Here is a 15969-nt window from a genome sequence, read left to right on the forward strand (position 1 = left end):
ACCTCCAGGAAGATCTCGTACTGCTGCGAGGCAGTTACTGTGTCTCCACGTGTCCCCGACCAAGCCTGGTCTCTGCAAGTCGTATGTCATTAAACGTAGTAAATGGCATATGTGAAAAGTTGGGGTTTTGCCTGTCTTACCTGACATCTGTCTCTCATAATTAACTTGGATGCCTTCTCAGAGAAACTCTCATTACCTTGGAAGCTTCTGTCAGACATCTTATTCTTGCTTAACTTGACTGAAATACACAAATTCCTACAAATGCTTACCAACTTCTGGAAAATATAGCTGCTGTTGTTACGCTTAACAAAACCAAAGCTTTTTTAACTACAGCAATACACAGGGCTAATACCATGTTTGGGGTCATTTCTACAATCTCACGTGATCCTGGCACCTGGCTTGGGTCTGTTTCCTTACCTACTCTCCAGCATTTGAAGACTGCTGTATTACACCAGTTGCTGAGGCCTAAGTATATATTCAATCTATTCCACTTCAAAATAACATCCCAAAATTCCTTGTGCCAGGAGGATGCGATTTATGCATCACCACTTGCTTCATAGTTGATGTTTGAGTTCACTACCACCATCATCACTTCCAGCACCATAGTCAGACTAGTTCTTTGTTTTCTTTGCAATTATATACTTTGTTTTCTCTATGGGGTTGTCTTTGGAAGGGATGGGGGGACAGCAGTGACTGTGCATTTCAGGAACTTCATCCTTTCATGTCTTGTTTCTATTCCCGAACTCTGGCTCTAATTTTCTTGGTTGGTAACTATTTACTGTAAATTGCTGCTCATCTGTTTGAAGGTGAAGGCTTTGGAAGGCTCTTCCTAACCTCCTCTTCACACCCCTCCTGATTGTTGGTAGTCATTTGAGCTGAGGCAGGTGGCAGCGTGCTGTCTACCTTGGCTGACACATCAGCGGTGGTGTTAAACTTGTTGATTTTGGAGCTCTGACTCCATCACTGTTTCCTGTCAGCTACTAGTCCTGAAGCACAGGGCTGCCAGCAAGTGGGCTTGGTTTGCTGCTTGGTAAAGCAGCTGCTCTTCTGTTGAACCTGAGCCTCCTCGGGTCTGTAGGTGCATCCCGTCCTACATCTCTTGAGCCTCCTCGGGTCTGTAGGTGCATCCCGTCCTACATCTCTTGAGCCTCCTCGGGTCTGTAGGTGCATCCCGTCCTACATCTCTTGAGCCTCCTCGGGTCTGTAGGTGCATCCTGTCCTACATCTGAACTTGCTTTGAAGATCTCTGAAAAATAGCCTTCAAATGCCAGTGGGTGCCAGTTCTTTCTCTTGACTTCCATGGAGAAATTCATCAGGAAGGCTGGGCTCTTGCAGGCTGCAGGAAGGACTGTAGGTTCATAAAGCTTCAATGGTCACCTTCAAAGGGCTGAGCTCTTTGCCTCATCCTTAAGCTCTTCACTTCATCCTTGTTAAGTGTGAAAGGGAGAGGTCTCCTGGTACAGAATCAGGGCCTGCAGCTCCACACATGTATTAAGGGCTCCAGCTTTTGGTGCCCAGGTCTATCATAAAATATCAGCAGAACTTTATATGTGACCTTCCTGGGGCTATATTAAAAACTAAAAATATCAGTCTTGGACACTTCTTTCCTTTGAAATGGAAGCTTTACCATTTGCATTTTCTTCTGAAAATTTTTGGCACACCTTACTGGAGGAGTTTTTTCTTCCTTTCGCATGGATGCACTTAGGCATGGAAATGAATGTAGAACTTGTGGGTTTGTTTCAGCTGAGCAGGGTTTAAAATCAGCTTAGACCATCTGATGAATTTTGTTAAGAGCACACAGTTCCAGAACAGCGTTCCCTTGTTAGAAAACTTTCTGTTCCAGTAGGGAATGAGTTCGGGCTGCCATCCTCTGGAATTTTAATAAGAAATTTTGAAGGAGGCTACTCGTTGCAGAAGATATATGTATTAAGGGACTGAACTGGAACTGTGGTGACTTGGGGAGGAAGGAAAGGATGGATGGGTGGGGGGGGTTCTAAAATGGATGCCATCTTGTAAGTCCACGTCACCCTCACAATTTAAGTCCTGTGTGTGAAGAAGGTTGTTCCAGCAGCTGCCTTTGTTTCCAGAAGTAACCTGCTGTTTCCTTTATTTGTAACGTGACATTTTTCTGCTGCGTCACTGAAAACACACATAAAATTCTCATTAAAGATGGGGCGGAAAAACGGGAGAGAGAAATCTTATGGCCTGATTTGTGATATTAAGTAATAGCCCACTCTGAAACCTGGAACAGCATTCCCCGAAAGTTGATTTCGAAGAGTACAGCAAGGCGGGGCCTGCGTTACAGGTAAGCAGCTAATATGGAGGCAGGTTGTCCGTGAAGAAGATCATTTAGCGCTTCTTCCCCTTTCTTTGACATCAGGTTACAAGACAGATCCATGAGCATGAGCAGGAGAACGAGTTGCGGGAACAGATGTCAGGATATAAGCGGATGCGGCGCCAGCACCAGAAGCAGCTGATCGCCCTGGAAAACAAGTTGAAGGCCGAGATGGACGAGCACCGCCTCAAGCTGCAGAAGGAGGTGGAGACGCATGCCAACAACTCGTCCATTGAGCTGGAGAAGCTGGCCAAGAAGCAAGTGGCTGTGATGGAGAAAGAGGTGAGTAGAGTCATGGGCTTTGTACAAGATGATCAGAGGGAGAGGTGTGTCCCAGATCTCTAAGAGAAAGCTGTGGAAGTGGTGCTGAAACCCCATGTTCTTACGTGCACTGTGTGGTTACTCTCTGGAACTGCCTTGGTCAGTCTTGTGAAAGAGCTTCCCAGCTACAAGTCAAGGTTGCCCAGCTGTGGCTGCCCCATCCCTGGAGGTGTCCAAGGCCAGGCTGGATGGGGCTTGGAGCAACCTGGTCTAGTAGACAGTGTCCCTGCTCAGGGCAGGGGGTGGGACTCAGTGATCTGTAAGGTCCCTTCCAACACAAACCATTCCATGATCCTATGATATGATGGGCCATCCATTGGCATCAACCAGTAGTCGCTACTGACAGCCGGCTCAAAGAGGTGGACAAACTCTGTGGAGACCTTAAAGGGGGGGTTTCTTCCTCGCAACTGGGGCAGTGTCAAAGCTGGTACTCAGTCTGTTCAAAAACCAACATGCTAATCCATACGGTAAACTGGTGGGATTTTACCCTCTGGGGTGGTTTTGGTGGAGAGGGAAGGAGCACGAGGAAGCTCTTAAATGTATTGTGGGCATCATGGGGGTTTCGAACAAGCAGCTTTCATGTGACTGAACACTCATGGCTTTGTCTAACATGGTGATGGGAGAATGACAGACCAAAACCGGCGCAACAGAAGGCTGATTTGTGCTGGATTCAGTACCTGCTCCCTCATCCTTCGGTGTTTGTTTTATCTCTCTGTGCCTTGCAGGCAAAGGCAGCTGCAGCAGATGAAAAGAAATTCCAGCAACAGATTTTGGCTCAGCAAAAGAAAGACCTGGCGACCTTTTTAGAAAGTCAGAAGAAACAATACAAGCTTTGCAAGGAAAAGATTAAAGAGGCAAGAAACCATCATTTTCAGGGCTGAAGGGGTGTGGAATGAACAGGAACTAGACTTTTGGTTTTGATAAACCTGGGCCAGCCCAGGGGTTTAAGGGACACTGTCAAGCTTGGAAGCAGATTTAGATTCTCAGTAAACTTTGAGGAACTGGGAGCATCAGGCAGCATTTCTAGAATAATCTCTGAGGGTGCCTTCGAGATGTGCTGTAGAGCAGAATCTTTGAAACCAAGGGGGATGAGGGAAAATGGGGCTTCATAAAGAATTCTTTTTCCCCTTTTTCCTTTTGTTGTGGGTGTGTTTTTTTTTGGCTAAAGCTTTAAGTCATCAGGGCAGGCATTTAGATGTCACTTGACTAAAAGCCCTGTGATCACTTATATGAATCAGAAAAAGTAGTAACGTAGCATATAGCTTATCTATCCCAAATTGTGTGACTGAAGTATAGTGTCCCTACTGCATCACAAAATCATTTGCTGCTAAGAATGGTAGAGGTGAGAGAATTTTGGTGAGGACTTTGGTGTCCTTTCTTGAACTGAATGGCAGAGGGTAGCAAGTGACTGAAGGTCCTCCAGGTCCCGTGTCGCTGTGATGCTAAGGGAAGTCTTGCTTTGCCCCTGTGTGCGCGCAGGAAATGAATGAGGACCACAGCACACCCAAGAAAGAGAAGCAAGAAAGGATATCCAAACATAAAGAGAACCTGCAGCACACACAGGCTGAAGAGGAGGCCCATCTTCTCAGCCAGCAGAGACTCTACTACGACAAAAACTGCCGTTTCTTCAAGAGAAAAACGATGATCAAGAAGCACGAGATGGAGCAGCAGAACATTCGGGAGGTACGGCACCCTTCATGTCCTTTCCCAAGCAGTTCCTTAAGGTTCAAGCTTCGTGTCTGTAAAACAGTTAAATGGGGTGGCATTACATCTTCACGTTTCCTGTTGCTAAACAGAACCGAGAAAAATATAGGAAATGTATTTTGGGGAATAGTTTTCCCCATGGATGTGGCTGCTTTTATTAATTGAGGAGGGGCGGCATCGTTGACTCACAGACAGAAACGTCACGTGGGCCACCCATTCCCAGTCAGATGCTTCGTCTGAGCCCCCGGGCATTAGATTTTGGGGGGTCCTGTTGGGCTCCTTTCAGAGCACAGGGTAGTTTGTGCCATGTTGAGTGCCAGGGCCACCTGTGGGACAGCCGGGGCATGGCTGAGAGGGCATCACGTGAGGATGAAATGTGTGTAATTAACCTTAAAAGAACAATATTAAGGTTGCAGAATGAAATGTTATAAATGTAAGAAATACAAAAAAAACCTCAGTCCTCTCTTGTGTCTGCATTCTGGTGGTCTCCAGATAATCAGATGTTGCTTTTCCATTGGCCTCTGATCAAATTAGTGCACAGAATGGGTGATACTTCGTTAGTGAGAAGCTATTCAACAGCTTGCCTTTCCTCCTTACTTATTAACCCCTGCCTTACAGGCTGCCTGTGGTCAAATACCACTTTGGAGAAAGAATTACTGCTTGTAGATTTTACTGTGGTCATCACTTCAATATCTGAATTCTTCATTAACGTAATTTTTGGATAAAGACTATCAGATGAGAAGGCATTTTAGTAAAGGCTGAGAGTGAGCGAGTGCTCAAAAATTTCTAATGATCATGTACTTAGTCCGCTACCATCAAATTTTGCGGCATATTTAACTTTGCTCTGTATTTTACCTGTTGGGAGCTTTGCTTGACTTCAGATGTGCCTGGGGCGACTCCGGTCACATCAGACATCTCAGCTTGGGCACCCTGAAAATGAATGACACCGAAAAAATCAGATTTGGGCACCCTTACCACAGCGTGTAAGCTGTGTGGCAGGGATGAGACCAGAATTCGGTTGCCCTAGCGTGTGGTATTTTAACCAGGAAACACTCCTCTGAGCTCCTGAATTTAAGCTCTTAAAAGAGACCTAATTTTCAGAATGATCTAAGCATTTATTTCCTCCAAGTAATGTCCCTACTAACTAGTTAAGTGGGAAAGTGTTTGAGAGAAGTGGAGAACCTCTAGTTCATGCTGTGGGACCTGGAATGGGGACGAGAGAGGCTCTCCTGTCCTGTCCCAAGCACACCAGTACATCTAATTTTTGATCTTGGCTGTCACAGCACACGTTTTGCTTAAATGTAAATATGTACATCATCCTCATGGCCAAGAATGCGGGGACAAGACTGTCTCCTTCCCCATCCTCCCAGCTTAAACCTCTCCCAGTGGCAGCAGCCAAAGGGGCTGAAGTGCCTGCTTGCAGGTGCTGATGTTGAGAATTACAACAGGATTACAAGCAACAACTCAGAATAATTAGATTTGATTATTTTTTTTGCTTCTGCTGCAGAAACTCGTTAAGAGTGAGCCAGCGCTGGGCTCCCCCTGTGCTGGGTAGTGTGTGTAGAGCGAGCAGCCCCCGCTGTGCCCGTCTCAGCCTGGCGTGAAGCGCAGCCACGAGTCTGTAAACCCGAGAGCTGAGCCGCAGAGGTACCCGCAGCCCATCTGTGAAGGTCACCAAGTATCAGCAAGGGGTACAGCTGTAATCGCTGCGTGGCTGAGCTGATTCCAGCTCCCTGCTCCACAGGTTGCTGCTGATACCTTGAGACAGAAATAGTAGTAATCAGGGAGAGAATCTCGTGTCTTTCCCTTCCTTGGCTTGTAACTCAGCGAAGGTTTTCCTGGACTGCAGGAACTCTTGTGTGCAGGTAGCACAACTGTGAGAGGCTTGGGCTGTACCCTCATTCTAAAAAAAGTGCTGCTTCTGGGGCCAAAACCCACCTGTACACAGTGGTAAATTAAATTCTTTTTCTTACCTGATGCAGTGTGTGGGAGCTGTTCAGCTCTGCTCTGGCCATTCTGGAATTAGGGATGTGTGAGAAGCCTCATCTCCCCAGGTCTCAGGGTAATTAAACAAATAAGAGCCCCTGATTCGGTCAGTCACCCCAGCCCAGACCCCCCCAGCTCTGAGCACCCCAGGATGTAGTTATTAAAAACTGGAGTGATTCTCAGCAGTCACAGAGGGCTCGTGTGTGGTCCCAGTGCCACCTGCTGGAGACTCCCTGGGAGAGCCAGGAGCTGCCAGAGGAGCAGGTTACGGAGAGAGGGATGGATGGATAGATGCTTGGTGGCTGCTTCGTTAGCATTCCCATTGTGCTGCTGGGTTTGTCTTTCCCTGTGGCACATGGAAGTCCTTGATGCTGTGAGTCCCGGCCTCACAAACTCACTGCAGGTCTCGGGGCAGAGAGAATCACTCCTCAGCTGTTACCTTGTGCTCTGCTCCCTTCTCCTGCAGGAGTTAAACAAGAAGCGGACCCAGAAGGAAATGGAGCACGCCATGCTGATCCGGCACGATGAGTCGACGCGTGAGCTGGAGTACAGGCAGCTGCACACGCTGCAGAAGCTGCGAATGGACCTGATCCGGCTGCAGCACCAGACTGAGCTCGAGAACCAGCTGGAATACAACAAGCGGCGAGAGCGGGAGCTGCACAGGAAGCATTTCATGGAGCTCCGGCAGCAACCAAAGAACCTGAAGGTGCTGGGAGCTTTCCTTCCTCCTCTCCCACCCTCTGTCCTGCCGGGCAGGCTGGTCTGTGCTGGCAGCCTCCTCCACGTGGCGTCCATGCTGCAGAACCACCATTCTCCACCAGTGGATCCCTCTCCTTTGTGCTGGGCTGCTCTGGTATAAGGAGGTTGCAGGCTCTTGTAGCAAAGAGCTCACTGAGGATTTTTTTAAGCGCTGTGCTAAGTGAGGCTGCTGGGTAAAATTAGGCTAGTCCTTAACGAAGTATTACAGAACTTGCTTCTGATGAGCCCTGCATTCTTCAGGACCTTGCTGGTGTTGGCCTATAAACCTGGATATGGAAAGGGGTTGGGTGATGTGTCCTCGCTGTCAAAGTCAACAGAGAGAGAGAGAACGTGGGTGTGCTGAGCCCCGTGCTCTGTCCCGGGGCAGCCGCAGGTTGGTTAGAAGCCTCTGAGCTGCGGGGGATTTCTGTTCCTCCTTTGAATGTCCCAAAAGGCACGTTGCTTTTAGGCACTCTGTCACACCCTCGCTAGTGCTGAGGTCTGCGGTCTCCGTGTGGCACGTGGTTGAGCAGGGGAAGGCAGCAAAATGGGAGGCCTTGGAAAAGCAAACAGGTTTTTGGGAGGTAGGAGGCAGGCTGATGGGCTGGGCGAGCTGCAGGAAGCAGGGGCAGGAGGTGGAAATGGTGAGGAGTGCTTGGTGGATGGTGTTGCTGGCCCAGGCCCCTGGTGGGTGCTGAGCAGGGCTTGAGGTGATGCTGGCTGTTATTTTGGAGTGCAGGGGAGCTGTGGTTGTCCTCACCAACCCACCTGTTTGGATTTACTTTAACCTCTCCATTCCCAAAACTCCTTGTCCTCTTCACGTGGTTCCTTCCTTGGCAGGCTATGGAAATGCAGATCAAAAAGCAGTTCCAGGACACATGCAAAGTGCAAACTAAGCAGTACAAAGCACTGAAGAATCACCAGCTGGAAGTAACTCCAAAGAGTGAGCACAAGACAATTTTGAAGAGTCTGAAGGATGAGCAGACGAGGAAGCTCGCCATCCTGGCAGAGCAGTACGAGCAGAGCATCAACGAGATGATGGCCTCGCAAGCGGTAGGTGCAGCGTGCGGCACCTCCTGTCCCCGGGCAGGGGGGGTCCTTCACTGAGGAGGGGTGCAGTGGGGCCACCAGTCCTTGCAGCGCTGGGTTCCTCCTGTCCTACCTGCTGGATGGTGAGTGACTTGGAGTACTGTGTCCAGCTTTGGAGTCCCCAACATCAGAAGTACATGGACCTGTTGGAGTGGGTCCAGAGGAGGCCACGGAGATGCTCCAAGGGCTGGAGCCCATCTGCTGTGAGGACAGGCTAAGAGAGTTGGGGGGGTTCAGCCTGGAGAAGAGAAGGCTCCGGGGAGACCTCAGAGCCTCTTCCAGTCCCTAAAGGGGCTCCAGGAAAGCTGGGAAGGGACTCTTGGTCAGGGAGGGGAGCCATAGGACGAGGGTGAAGGGTTTTAAACTGAAAGAGGGGAGACTGAGATGAGATCTCAGGAAGAACTTCTTTGCTGTGAGGGTGGTGAGAGCCTGGCCCAGGTTGCCCAGAGCAGCTGTGGCTGCCCCATCCCTGGAGGGGTTCAAGGCCAGGTTGGAGGGGGCTTTGAGCAACCTGGTCTGGTGGGAGGTGTCCCTGCCCAGGGCAAGCAGGTGGAACTGGATGATCTTTAAGGTCCCTTCCAACCTGAAACATTCTGTGATTCTGTAACTGTTATAAATAATGCATCAGGTGCCACTTTCCCTCTTGTAATAAACATCCCACAGAACACGCAGCCTCTCCCGGCTGCCCCTCGTGTGCTGGGGTTTGGAATGAATCTTTGCGGAGGCTCCTGCCTCCGCGTGAGCGGGGAAGTAGCCCTTCATGAAGCCCTTCCTGCTTTCTCCATCCTGCCACCACCACCAGAGGCCCCCAGCTGTGAGAAGGGAGAGCAGCGAGTCGCTGGTGTCGGAGCGGAGAAGTTACTGGTGGAGGTTTGAGTGTTGTTTCTCCCCATCATCTTACAGCTCCGGCTGGACGAGGCCCAGGAAGCGGAATGCCAAGCCCTGAGACTGCAACTCCAGCAGGAGATGGAGCTGCTCAACGCCTACCAGAGCAAAATTAAGATGCAGACAGAAGCACAGCACGAAAGGGAGCTCCAGAAGCTGGAGCAACGGGTGTCGCTGCGCAGGGCGCATCTTGAACAAAAGGTACGATTTGGGTGGGCTGTCAGAGGGGTACGTGGTTACACGGAAAGCCCACCACATCCTGGGCTGTGTCCCCAGCAGCGTGGCCGGCAGGGCGCAGGGGGGGTGGATTCTGCCCCTCTGCTCTGGGGGGGCCCCACCTGGAGCGCTGCCTCCAGCTCTGGAGTCCCCAACACAGGAAGGACACGGACCTGTTGGAGTGGTTCCAGAGGAGGCCACGGAGATGCTCCAAGGGCTGGAACCCCACTGCTGTGAGGACAGGCTGAGAGTTGGGGGGGGTTCAGCCTGGAGAAGAGAAGGCTCCAGGGAGACCTTAGAGCCCCTTCCAGTCCCTAAAGGGGCTCCAGGAAAGCTGGGGAGGGACTCTTGGTCAGGGATGGGGGCAATAGGACAAGGGGGAAAGGTTTTAACCTGAAAGAGGGGAGATTGAGCTGAGATCTGGGGAAGAACTTCTTTGCTGTGAGGGTGGTGAGACCCTGGCCCAGGTTGCCCAGAGAAGTTGTGGCTGCCCCATCCCTGGAGGGGTTCAAGGCCAGGTTGGACAGGGCTTGGAGCAACCTGATGTGGTGGGAGGTGTCCCTGCCCAGGGCAGGGGGGGGGAACTTGATAATCTTTAAAGTCCCTTCCAACCCAAACCATTCCATGATTGTACACATGCCGGTCTCTCCTGGGGCGCGGGGCGTTCGGGCGCTGCTGACTCTGGCTCTTTCAGATCGAGGAGGAGCTGGCGGCCCTGCAGAAGGAACGCAGCGAGAGGATAAAGTTTCTGCTGGAAAGGCAGGAGCGAGAGATCGAGACGTTCGACATGGAGAGCCTGCGCATGGGCTTCGGGAATTTGGTCACATTAGAATATCCCAAGGAGGACTATAGATGAGATTAGATTTCTTTTGCCATTTAAACAAAAAAAAAAAAAAAAAACAACAAAAAAAAAAACAAAAAACAAACAAACAAAAAAAACCAAACAGAAAAGAAAAAACAAAAGACAAGACAAAAAAGCAAACAAAATAAGGATAAAACTTGCAAAACCAACATTCCCCATGTGAACGGGCGTGCTCTCTCTCTTTCTGTCTCTCTCACTGACATCGTGTCGGATCAGTGCCTGTATATTCTTAACTCCGTCAGGGGCCCCCCCCCTTTCCCCGCGTCCCTCCCCGGGGGCAAGGCCGGGGAGGGAGGTGGGGGGGAGGGGAGGAAGGAGGCTCCCGGCGGCCTCTTCCATCCTCCGTCACCGTCTCGATGTCTCTGTGCGATGATTAAAAACGTTGCAGTGAAAAAAGGTTTTTTTTTTTTTGGTTTTTTTTTTTTTTTGGAGACTATTTTTAATGGAGAAAAAACAAAAAACCAAACCAAACCCGACCCCACCACCGAGTTGGATGTACGTTGCTTTGGAGCAATCACTCGTTTTTACCACCAATCGATGAAAGTACAAGCAAAAAAAAAAAAAAATAAATAAATAAAAGAAAATAATTATTATTAATGAATAATAATAATAAAAAATAATAATCAAATGATATATAACAAACCCAGGGGGAGAGAGACTAAATCCGCAGCCTTACCTTAACTAGCTGCTGCATAATTTTATTTTATTTTTTATTTTTTTGGTATTTATTCATCAGGAATAATTAAATAATAATAATAATAATAAAAAAAAAAGTTTTATTAAAGATTGAAAAATTTGATACATTTTACAGGAAAAAAAACCACAAAAAAACCTTAATCGTGCTGTACATATCAGTGGTGACATTATTATTATTATTACGTTGGTTTTTTTTGGGGGGGGGGTGGATGGGAGGGGGGTGGGGGGGCGCAGGGGTGATGATTTTTAGCGGATGGGTGCCGGGCGGGGGCGGGCGGGGGGGGGGGGAGCGGAGCCCGGCCCCCGGCGCCTTCTTTGATTGTATCATATAAAATCCTTTTCTGCTGTCGCAGAGAACGGGAATTTACACTTAAAACCGAGCCCACGGGATCCCAGTAGCACAAATTGGGCTTCGTCAAATGGTGTATTTTGTGTATAGAAGGAATTTAAGGAGAGCTTTTACTTATTTTCATATTGTATTTTAACTGTTTCTCTGATCAAAAAATTTTTTTACTTCTTTCCCACCTCCCCCCCACCCTCTCCCTTCCCTCCTTTTCCAACCCCTCCCCAGCTCCGGGGCAGATCCCGGAATTCCTCACTCTTGGATCATCCCCAGCCCTTTTTTTTCTTTTCTTTTTTTTTTTTCTCTTTTGTCTTTTTTTTTTTTTCTTTCGTTCCTCCCCCAAATCCACCCCCCCTTCCCCCCTCCCCCCCCCCCCCATGATCTTGGTCATAAATATTGCATTATTCACACTTTCAAACTGTGTATTTTCTTACAATAAAAAGATTAAAAAAAAAGGCTTTACTTCTTTTGCATGCACTTTAAAAAAAAAAAAAAAAAGAAAAAAAACAAAAAAAAATAACCCAACAAAAACATTTTTCAGGTTCCAAGGAAGAGCATGAATAAACTGTCAGAGCTTTTAATTATATTTGTAAATAAAAGTGTTCATCACAACGCCTGCCTGTCTCATTGCGGGAGGAGCCTGGAGGTGGGGGACAGGGAGGTGACAGGCCCCGTCCTGCCCCGCGGGGCGGGGGGGGGGTTGTTCCAAACCTGGTTTTTCTCGACAGTGAAGGTTTTTATGAGGTTAAGGGGTTGTGGCTCGGTTTTTGTCCTGCTTCCAGCCAGGGATGGACCCTCCCGGTGAAGCACAGGAGTTCAGGTGCGTCTCCTGGGGATCTTTTCCAGGTGTTTTCCTGAAAAACCCTCAATCCTGTTCTCGTGTTTTAATGGGCTGGGTTGAAAAACCACCTTTGGGGCAGAAACCAACCACCTTTCCCGGTGCCAGAGTCACTCCGACGTTCCCGGGGCCGGGCTGCAGCACGGGGAGGGTTTTGGTACCCGTTTCTCAGCCCACCCGGGTGCAGACCTCAGAGAAAGGAAGTAGTTTAAAAAAAGGGGTGAGGGTTCTGGTTCCATGCAGTAGAATTACGTTGGCTTCATCTTTTTTAACCTTTTAAAGATGTCAGATTGGACCAAAGGTTTGGTTTTTCCCCACCCCGAGTCCTCAGGAGACACCACGGAGCCTCACTGCGAGCTGTTGGAGAATGAGGAAAGCTGCTGGGAAGTGGCTTCAGGTCAGTAAGGCTGGTGGAGCAGCACCCGCTGGGTGGAGGGAAGGAGGCCTCCAGGGAACACCTCACCTGAGGGGTTGGGAGGTCCTAGGGGACAGGCAGGGACTGGCTCTAAGGTGCTGGCCTCCCTGGAGGCCTCCTCCTGGGCTGGAAGGGCTCGTCAGGAGCTGGCCAAGGCACAGGACAGCCCCATCAGCCACAGGAAGGTCAAGGCTGGTAACGGGGATGGGAAGTTCTCAGGGGGTTAATTGCCCCGATGATGATGGGCAATAGTAGCTCAGAGACAGACCCTGGAACAGAAGCGTCCTCTTGGACTCTACAGGCAGCGCCGTCTGCCATGAACTGTAACCGCACTTGCTCGTTTGCTTAATTGCCTTGTCCTCCCCCCCCTGCCAGTCACTCTGCTCTGTGCCCGCTCCCTGCCAGCAGGAGGCTGCTGTGACGGGACCGGACGAGAAATCCCAGTGGACTTTAAGCTTTGATTCCCCCAGTGCCTGTGGCGGGACATAAACGTTGTGTAGAGGGGGGGCGTGTACCACTGGGGGGATGTGGCTGTGAAGCAGGGAAAGGGCCGCTTTCCCAAGGGATTTCCCCATGGAGGGGCTGTGTTTTATCCCACCAAGTGCCAGGGTACAGGATCCATCCCTGCAGCTCAGTCTCACCCCGCTCGGGGAAGCACCCAGCGGGAGGCTACAAGCTTTTGGTGGTCCCCCGCAGCGCTGCCAGGAGCTGGGCGAGGTGGGGGGGACACCCTCCTGTCAGGGGAACCCTCCCCTAAGCCCTCGCCTCCTCCCCCAAGAAGACGACAGCACCATCCGCCTTGGTTAAGTCTTTTAATTGCACTGTGAGCAAAGGGCACATCAACATCAGCTCACGACAGAACGCGAACAAAACGAAGTGGTCTCCGGGCTTGGAGTGGCATCAGAGAGCAGGAGGCAGCGCTCCGGACCAGCCTCCTCCTGCAGTGGCTCAGCTGGGGAAGGGGAGACACCGGCCAAATAGTGGAGGGAACAAATAAAATTAAAAAAAAAAAAAAAAAAAGGGAGGGGAGTTTCCCTTAAACCGCCCTCCCCTCTCCCGGGAAGGGGGCACGGGCCCAGAAGTGGTTCTGTGCCCACAGCACTGCCAGGTAACACTGTCCCAGCACAGCAGAGACGCTCCAGTGACACTTAATTCACAAAACCTTTGGTGTCCCTTCAGCAGGTCAGCCTGGAGGGCGGGTGGGGGGGTGGCCCTTGCGGGGACAACCTTGTCAGAAGCTGCTCTAGCGAGCCTGTTGCTACAGCACGGGTGGGGACCAGAGGGACAACAGCTCCAGTCGGGTTCAACTCATTAATCAAACAAAACGAGAGGGACGTGCTGGGGGGGGGGGTGAGGGTGGGGGCTGCACAGCGTTGCTTCCAGGCCCTACTTGCCCGAGAGCTGCTCGTACAGCTTGGGCACGTAGTCGTCCCACTCCGCCTGGTAGCAAGTACCCGCCACCGGCACCCCCAGCTGGTACTTGCTGCGGAAAGAAGCCACCTTGAACTTCCCTCGTTTGTCACCCGAGCGGTTGGAGAGGACGGGCTCGTTGCAGGAAAGCTGCTTGGGTTGCTCGTACACCAGCCACACGTAGCGGTGCAGCCCTACGGGATGGGAGGGGAGACCGTGTCACCAGGGCCCATCACCCCCAATTCCCGTGTCCGGTGTCCCCCCTGAAGTGACCCCAGGGGAAAGGAAGGGGGAACGCGGTTCCCCGCGTTCCCCCTTCCTTTCCCCTGGGATCACTTCAAGGGGGAACACCTGCGTTCTCTGGGATCAGAAGACCAAGTATGATGGAGCTAAAGGAGCTCCGGATGCACTGGATACGCCTCAACAGCTTGTGTCCCATTTAGGCTGGTGCCCCCCTCCCCACTGCAGGGAGACCAGCACAGACATGTCACCAGGCAGCAAGGGGACAGTGGCAATACGTGTCCATGCTGGCCGTGGCTACAAGCAGCCACTCCTGAGAGGCAGCACCCCCCACCCTAGCCCCCCCGTGTTTGATCCCCGCGGTGCTCAGAGCACGGGAACCGCTGCAGCCGGGCACCGACCTGTTCCTTTGGGGGGGCCGGAGCCGACGTAATCTGACAGCACGGTCCCGCTCCCGACGTCATTGCCTTTCATGTTGGTCACCAGGAAGTGATGCCATTCCCTGAAAGAAGGCAGAAAATAATCAGACTGCCTCACGGCCCCAGCGGAGACCCAAGCTGCTGCGTTTCCCGTGGGGCTGTCGGCGTGGGGTGGCTGCTGTCCCAAAAAGCACCAGTCCGAGAGCAGGTACTGCTTCCTTTGGGATGCAGGGCCTGCCAAGACTGGCTCTGTCATCCTGCCTTGCAGCTCCAGGAAACCCAAAGCCTGATCCCTCGGAGCGGGTATTCCACACGCTTCAGAACCTGATTCGAGAAAGGTGAGCTGTTCCCAGGTTTAAGACTCCCCTGCTAGCGCAGACAGACCTAATTCTGACTCACACACGTGCCACGTTAGAGCAAGCACCAGATGCTGCGCTTCTCCAAGCTACAACAGACCATAAACACCCTTGGCAAAAGCAGCTGCTCCTCCCCATGCTGTCCCTGTCTCAAGGAGAGATGCAAGGACACTGTTCCTATTCCAACCCACAGCCTCACTGCTGCACCTTGAGCAGAGGACATTCCCGACCTCTTTCTAAGCCTCTGCTAAGACCAAGAGGGATGCTCCATTTTCCCCAGGCAAGACAGGGAGCTGCCCACCCCCATTACCTGAACTTTGGGTCCTTCCTACTGGGAGCATCTGGATCTGTGAGAACCAGGGTGTAAAGCTTCTGAGGATCACAGCCATCCCACTCAATGCTGGTGGGGCGATGCTGGACCTGGAGGAATGACAGCATTATAGTACAAGCAGCCAGCCCTGCTGCCTGCACGGTGCAGCCTGCGCCAGCCCGGCATACGGAGGCCACCTGCGACCAGCGCTGGCAGCAACACCCGAGAAGTTCAAGGCCATTCGAGCCAGCTCGCCCCCAGCCTATGAGAGCCTCTGGGATCTCCCTGCAGCACGGAGGCAGGCCCGACCGCGCCGCCCCCGCACAAGATAGCATGGGGGCACCGATATCGGCTTTGCCGATAGCAAAGCAGGGTACCACTCTCCTTCCCCTGCACCCGGCGAGGCTCCGATGGGGGCTGCGAGAGCGAAGGCGCAAGAGGCCCGGCCGCCTCCCGCCATTTTGCCACACCCCCGAGCCGGGGGTCGGGCCCAGCTCACCTGGGTGGGTGTGAGCACCTTGCCCAGCTCGTCTATCTCCACGGAGCCATACTTGACCCGCAGCGGGTGTGCCGGCTTCTGCTCCACCTCGGTGAGGCTCAGCGGCCCGCTCCACAGCCCCAGGTCCACCGGCATGGCTGCGCCTGCTGCTGCTGCGCTGCCACCGCTGGGGCCGCGCCGCTCAATCACCGCCCACCTCGGCCGGCCCCCGCGCTCCCATTGGTGGCGGCGCACGCACGCTCCCCTCCCATTGGCGGCGCCGCAACTACGCTCCCCTCCCATTGGCTGCGGCGCGCCGCCTGCCTTC

At 51.8% G+C, this 15969-nt stretch overlaps 2 protein-coding genes across 4 annotated transcripts in view; one reads left to right on the forward strand and one right to left on the reverse strand.

The window, feature by feature from the left end:
* The window catches only part of TAOK3 (TAO kinase 3), a 94227-nt gene extending 83540 nt beyond the window's left edge, over window positions 1–10687 (forward strand). For all 3 annotated transcript variants that reach the window (XM_074159845.1, XM_074159843.1, XM_074159844.1), the window contains 7 exons: window positions 2381–2617; window positions 3382–3510; window positions 4136–4339; window positions 6813–7052; window positions 7925–8137; window positions 9077–9259; window positions 9969–10687. In XM_074159845.1, the coding sequence (XP_074015946.1) occupies window positions 2381–2617; window positions 3382–3510; window positions 4136–4339; window positions 6813–7052; window positions 7925–8137; window positions 9077–9259; window positions 9969–10130 (1368 nt within the window). In that variant the 3' untranslated portion in view covers window positions 10131–10687. The remainder of the gene's footprint in view (window positions 1–2380; window positions 2618–3381; window positions 3511–4135; window positions 4340–6812; window positions 7053–7924; window positions 8138–9076; window positions 9260–9968) is intronic.
* Window positions 10688–13229: 2542 nt separating this feature from the next.
* Window positions 13230–15846, reverse strand: PEBP1 (phosphatidylethanolamine binding protein 1). Its single transcript, XM_074159862.1, has 4 exons — window positions 15663–15846; window positions 15164–15273; window positions 14480–14580; window positions 13230–14032 (listed from the first exon to the last, which is right to left on the reverse strand). The coding sequence occupies exons 1-4, from the start codon at window positions 15795–15797 to the stop codon at window positions 13815–13817; spliced, it is 564 nt and encodes a 187-aa protein (XP_074015963.1). The 5' UTR covers window positions 15798–15846; the 3' UTR covers window positions 13230–13814.
* Window positions 15847–15969: the final 123 nt, after the last annotated feature.

This window comes from Numenius arquata, chromosome 16, assembly GCF_964106895.1.
Source record: "Numenius arquata chromosome 16, bNumArq3.hap1.1, whole genome shotgun sequence".
Taxonomy (NCBI): Eukaryota; Metazoa; Chordata; class Aves; order Charadriiformes; family Scolopacidae; genus Numenius; species Numenius arquata.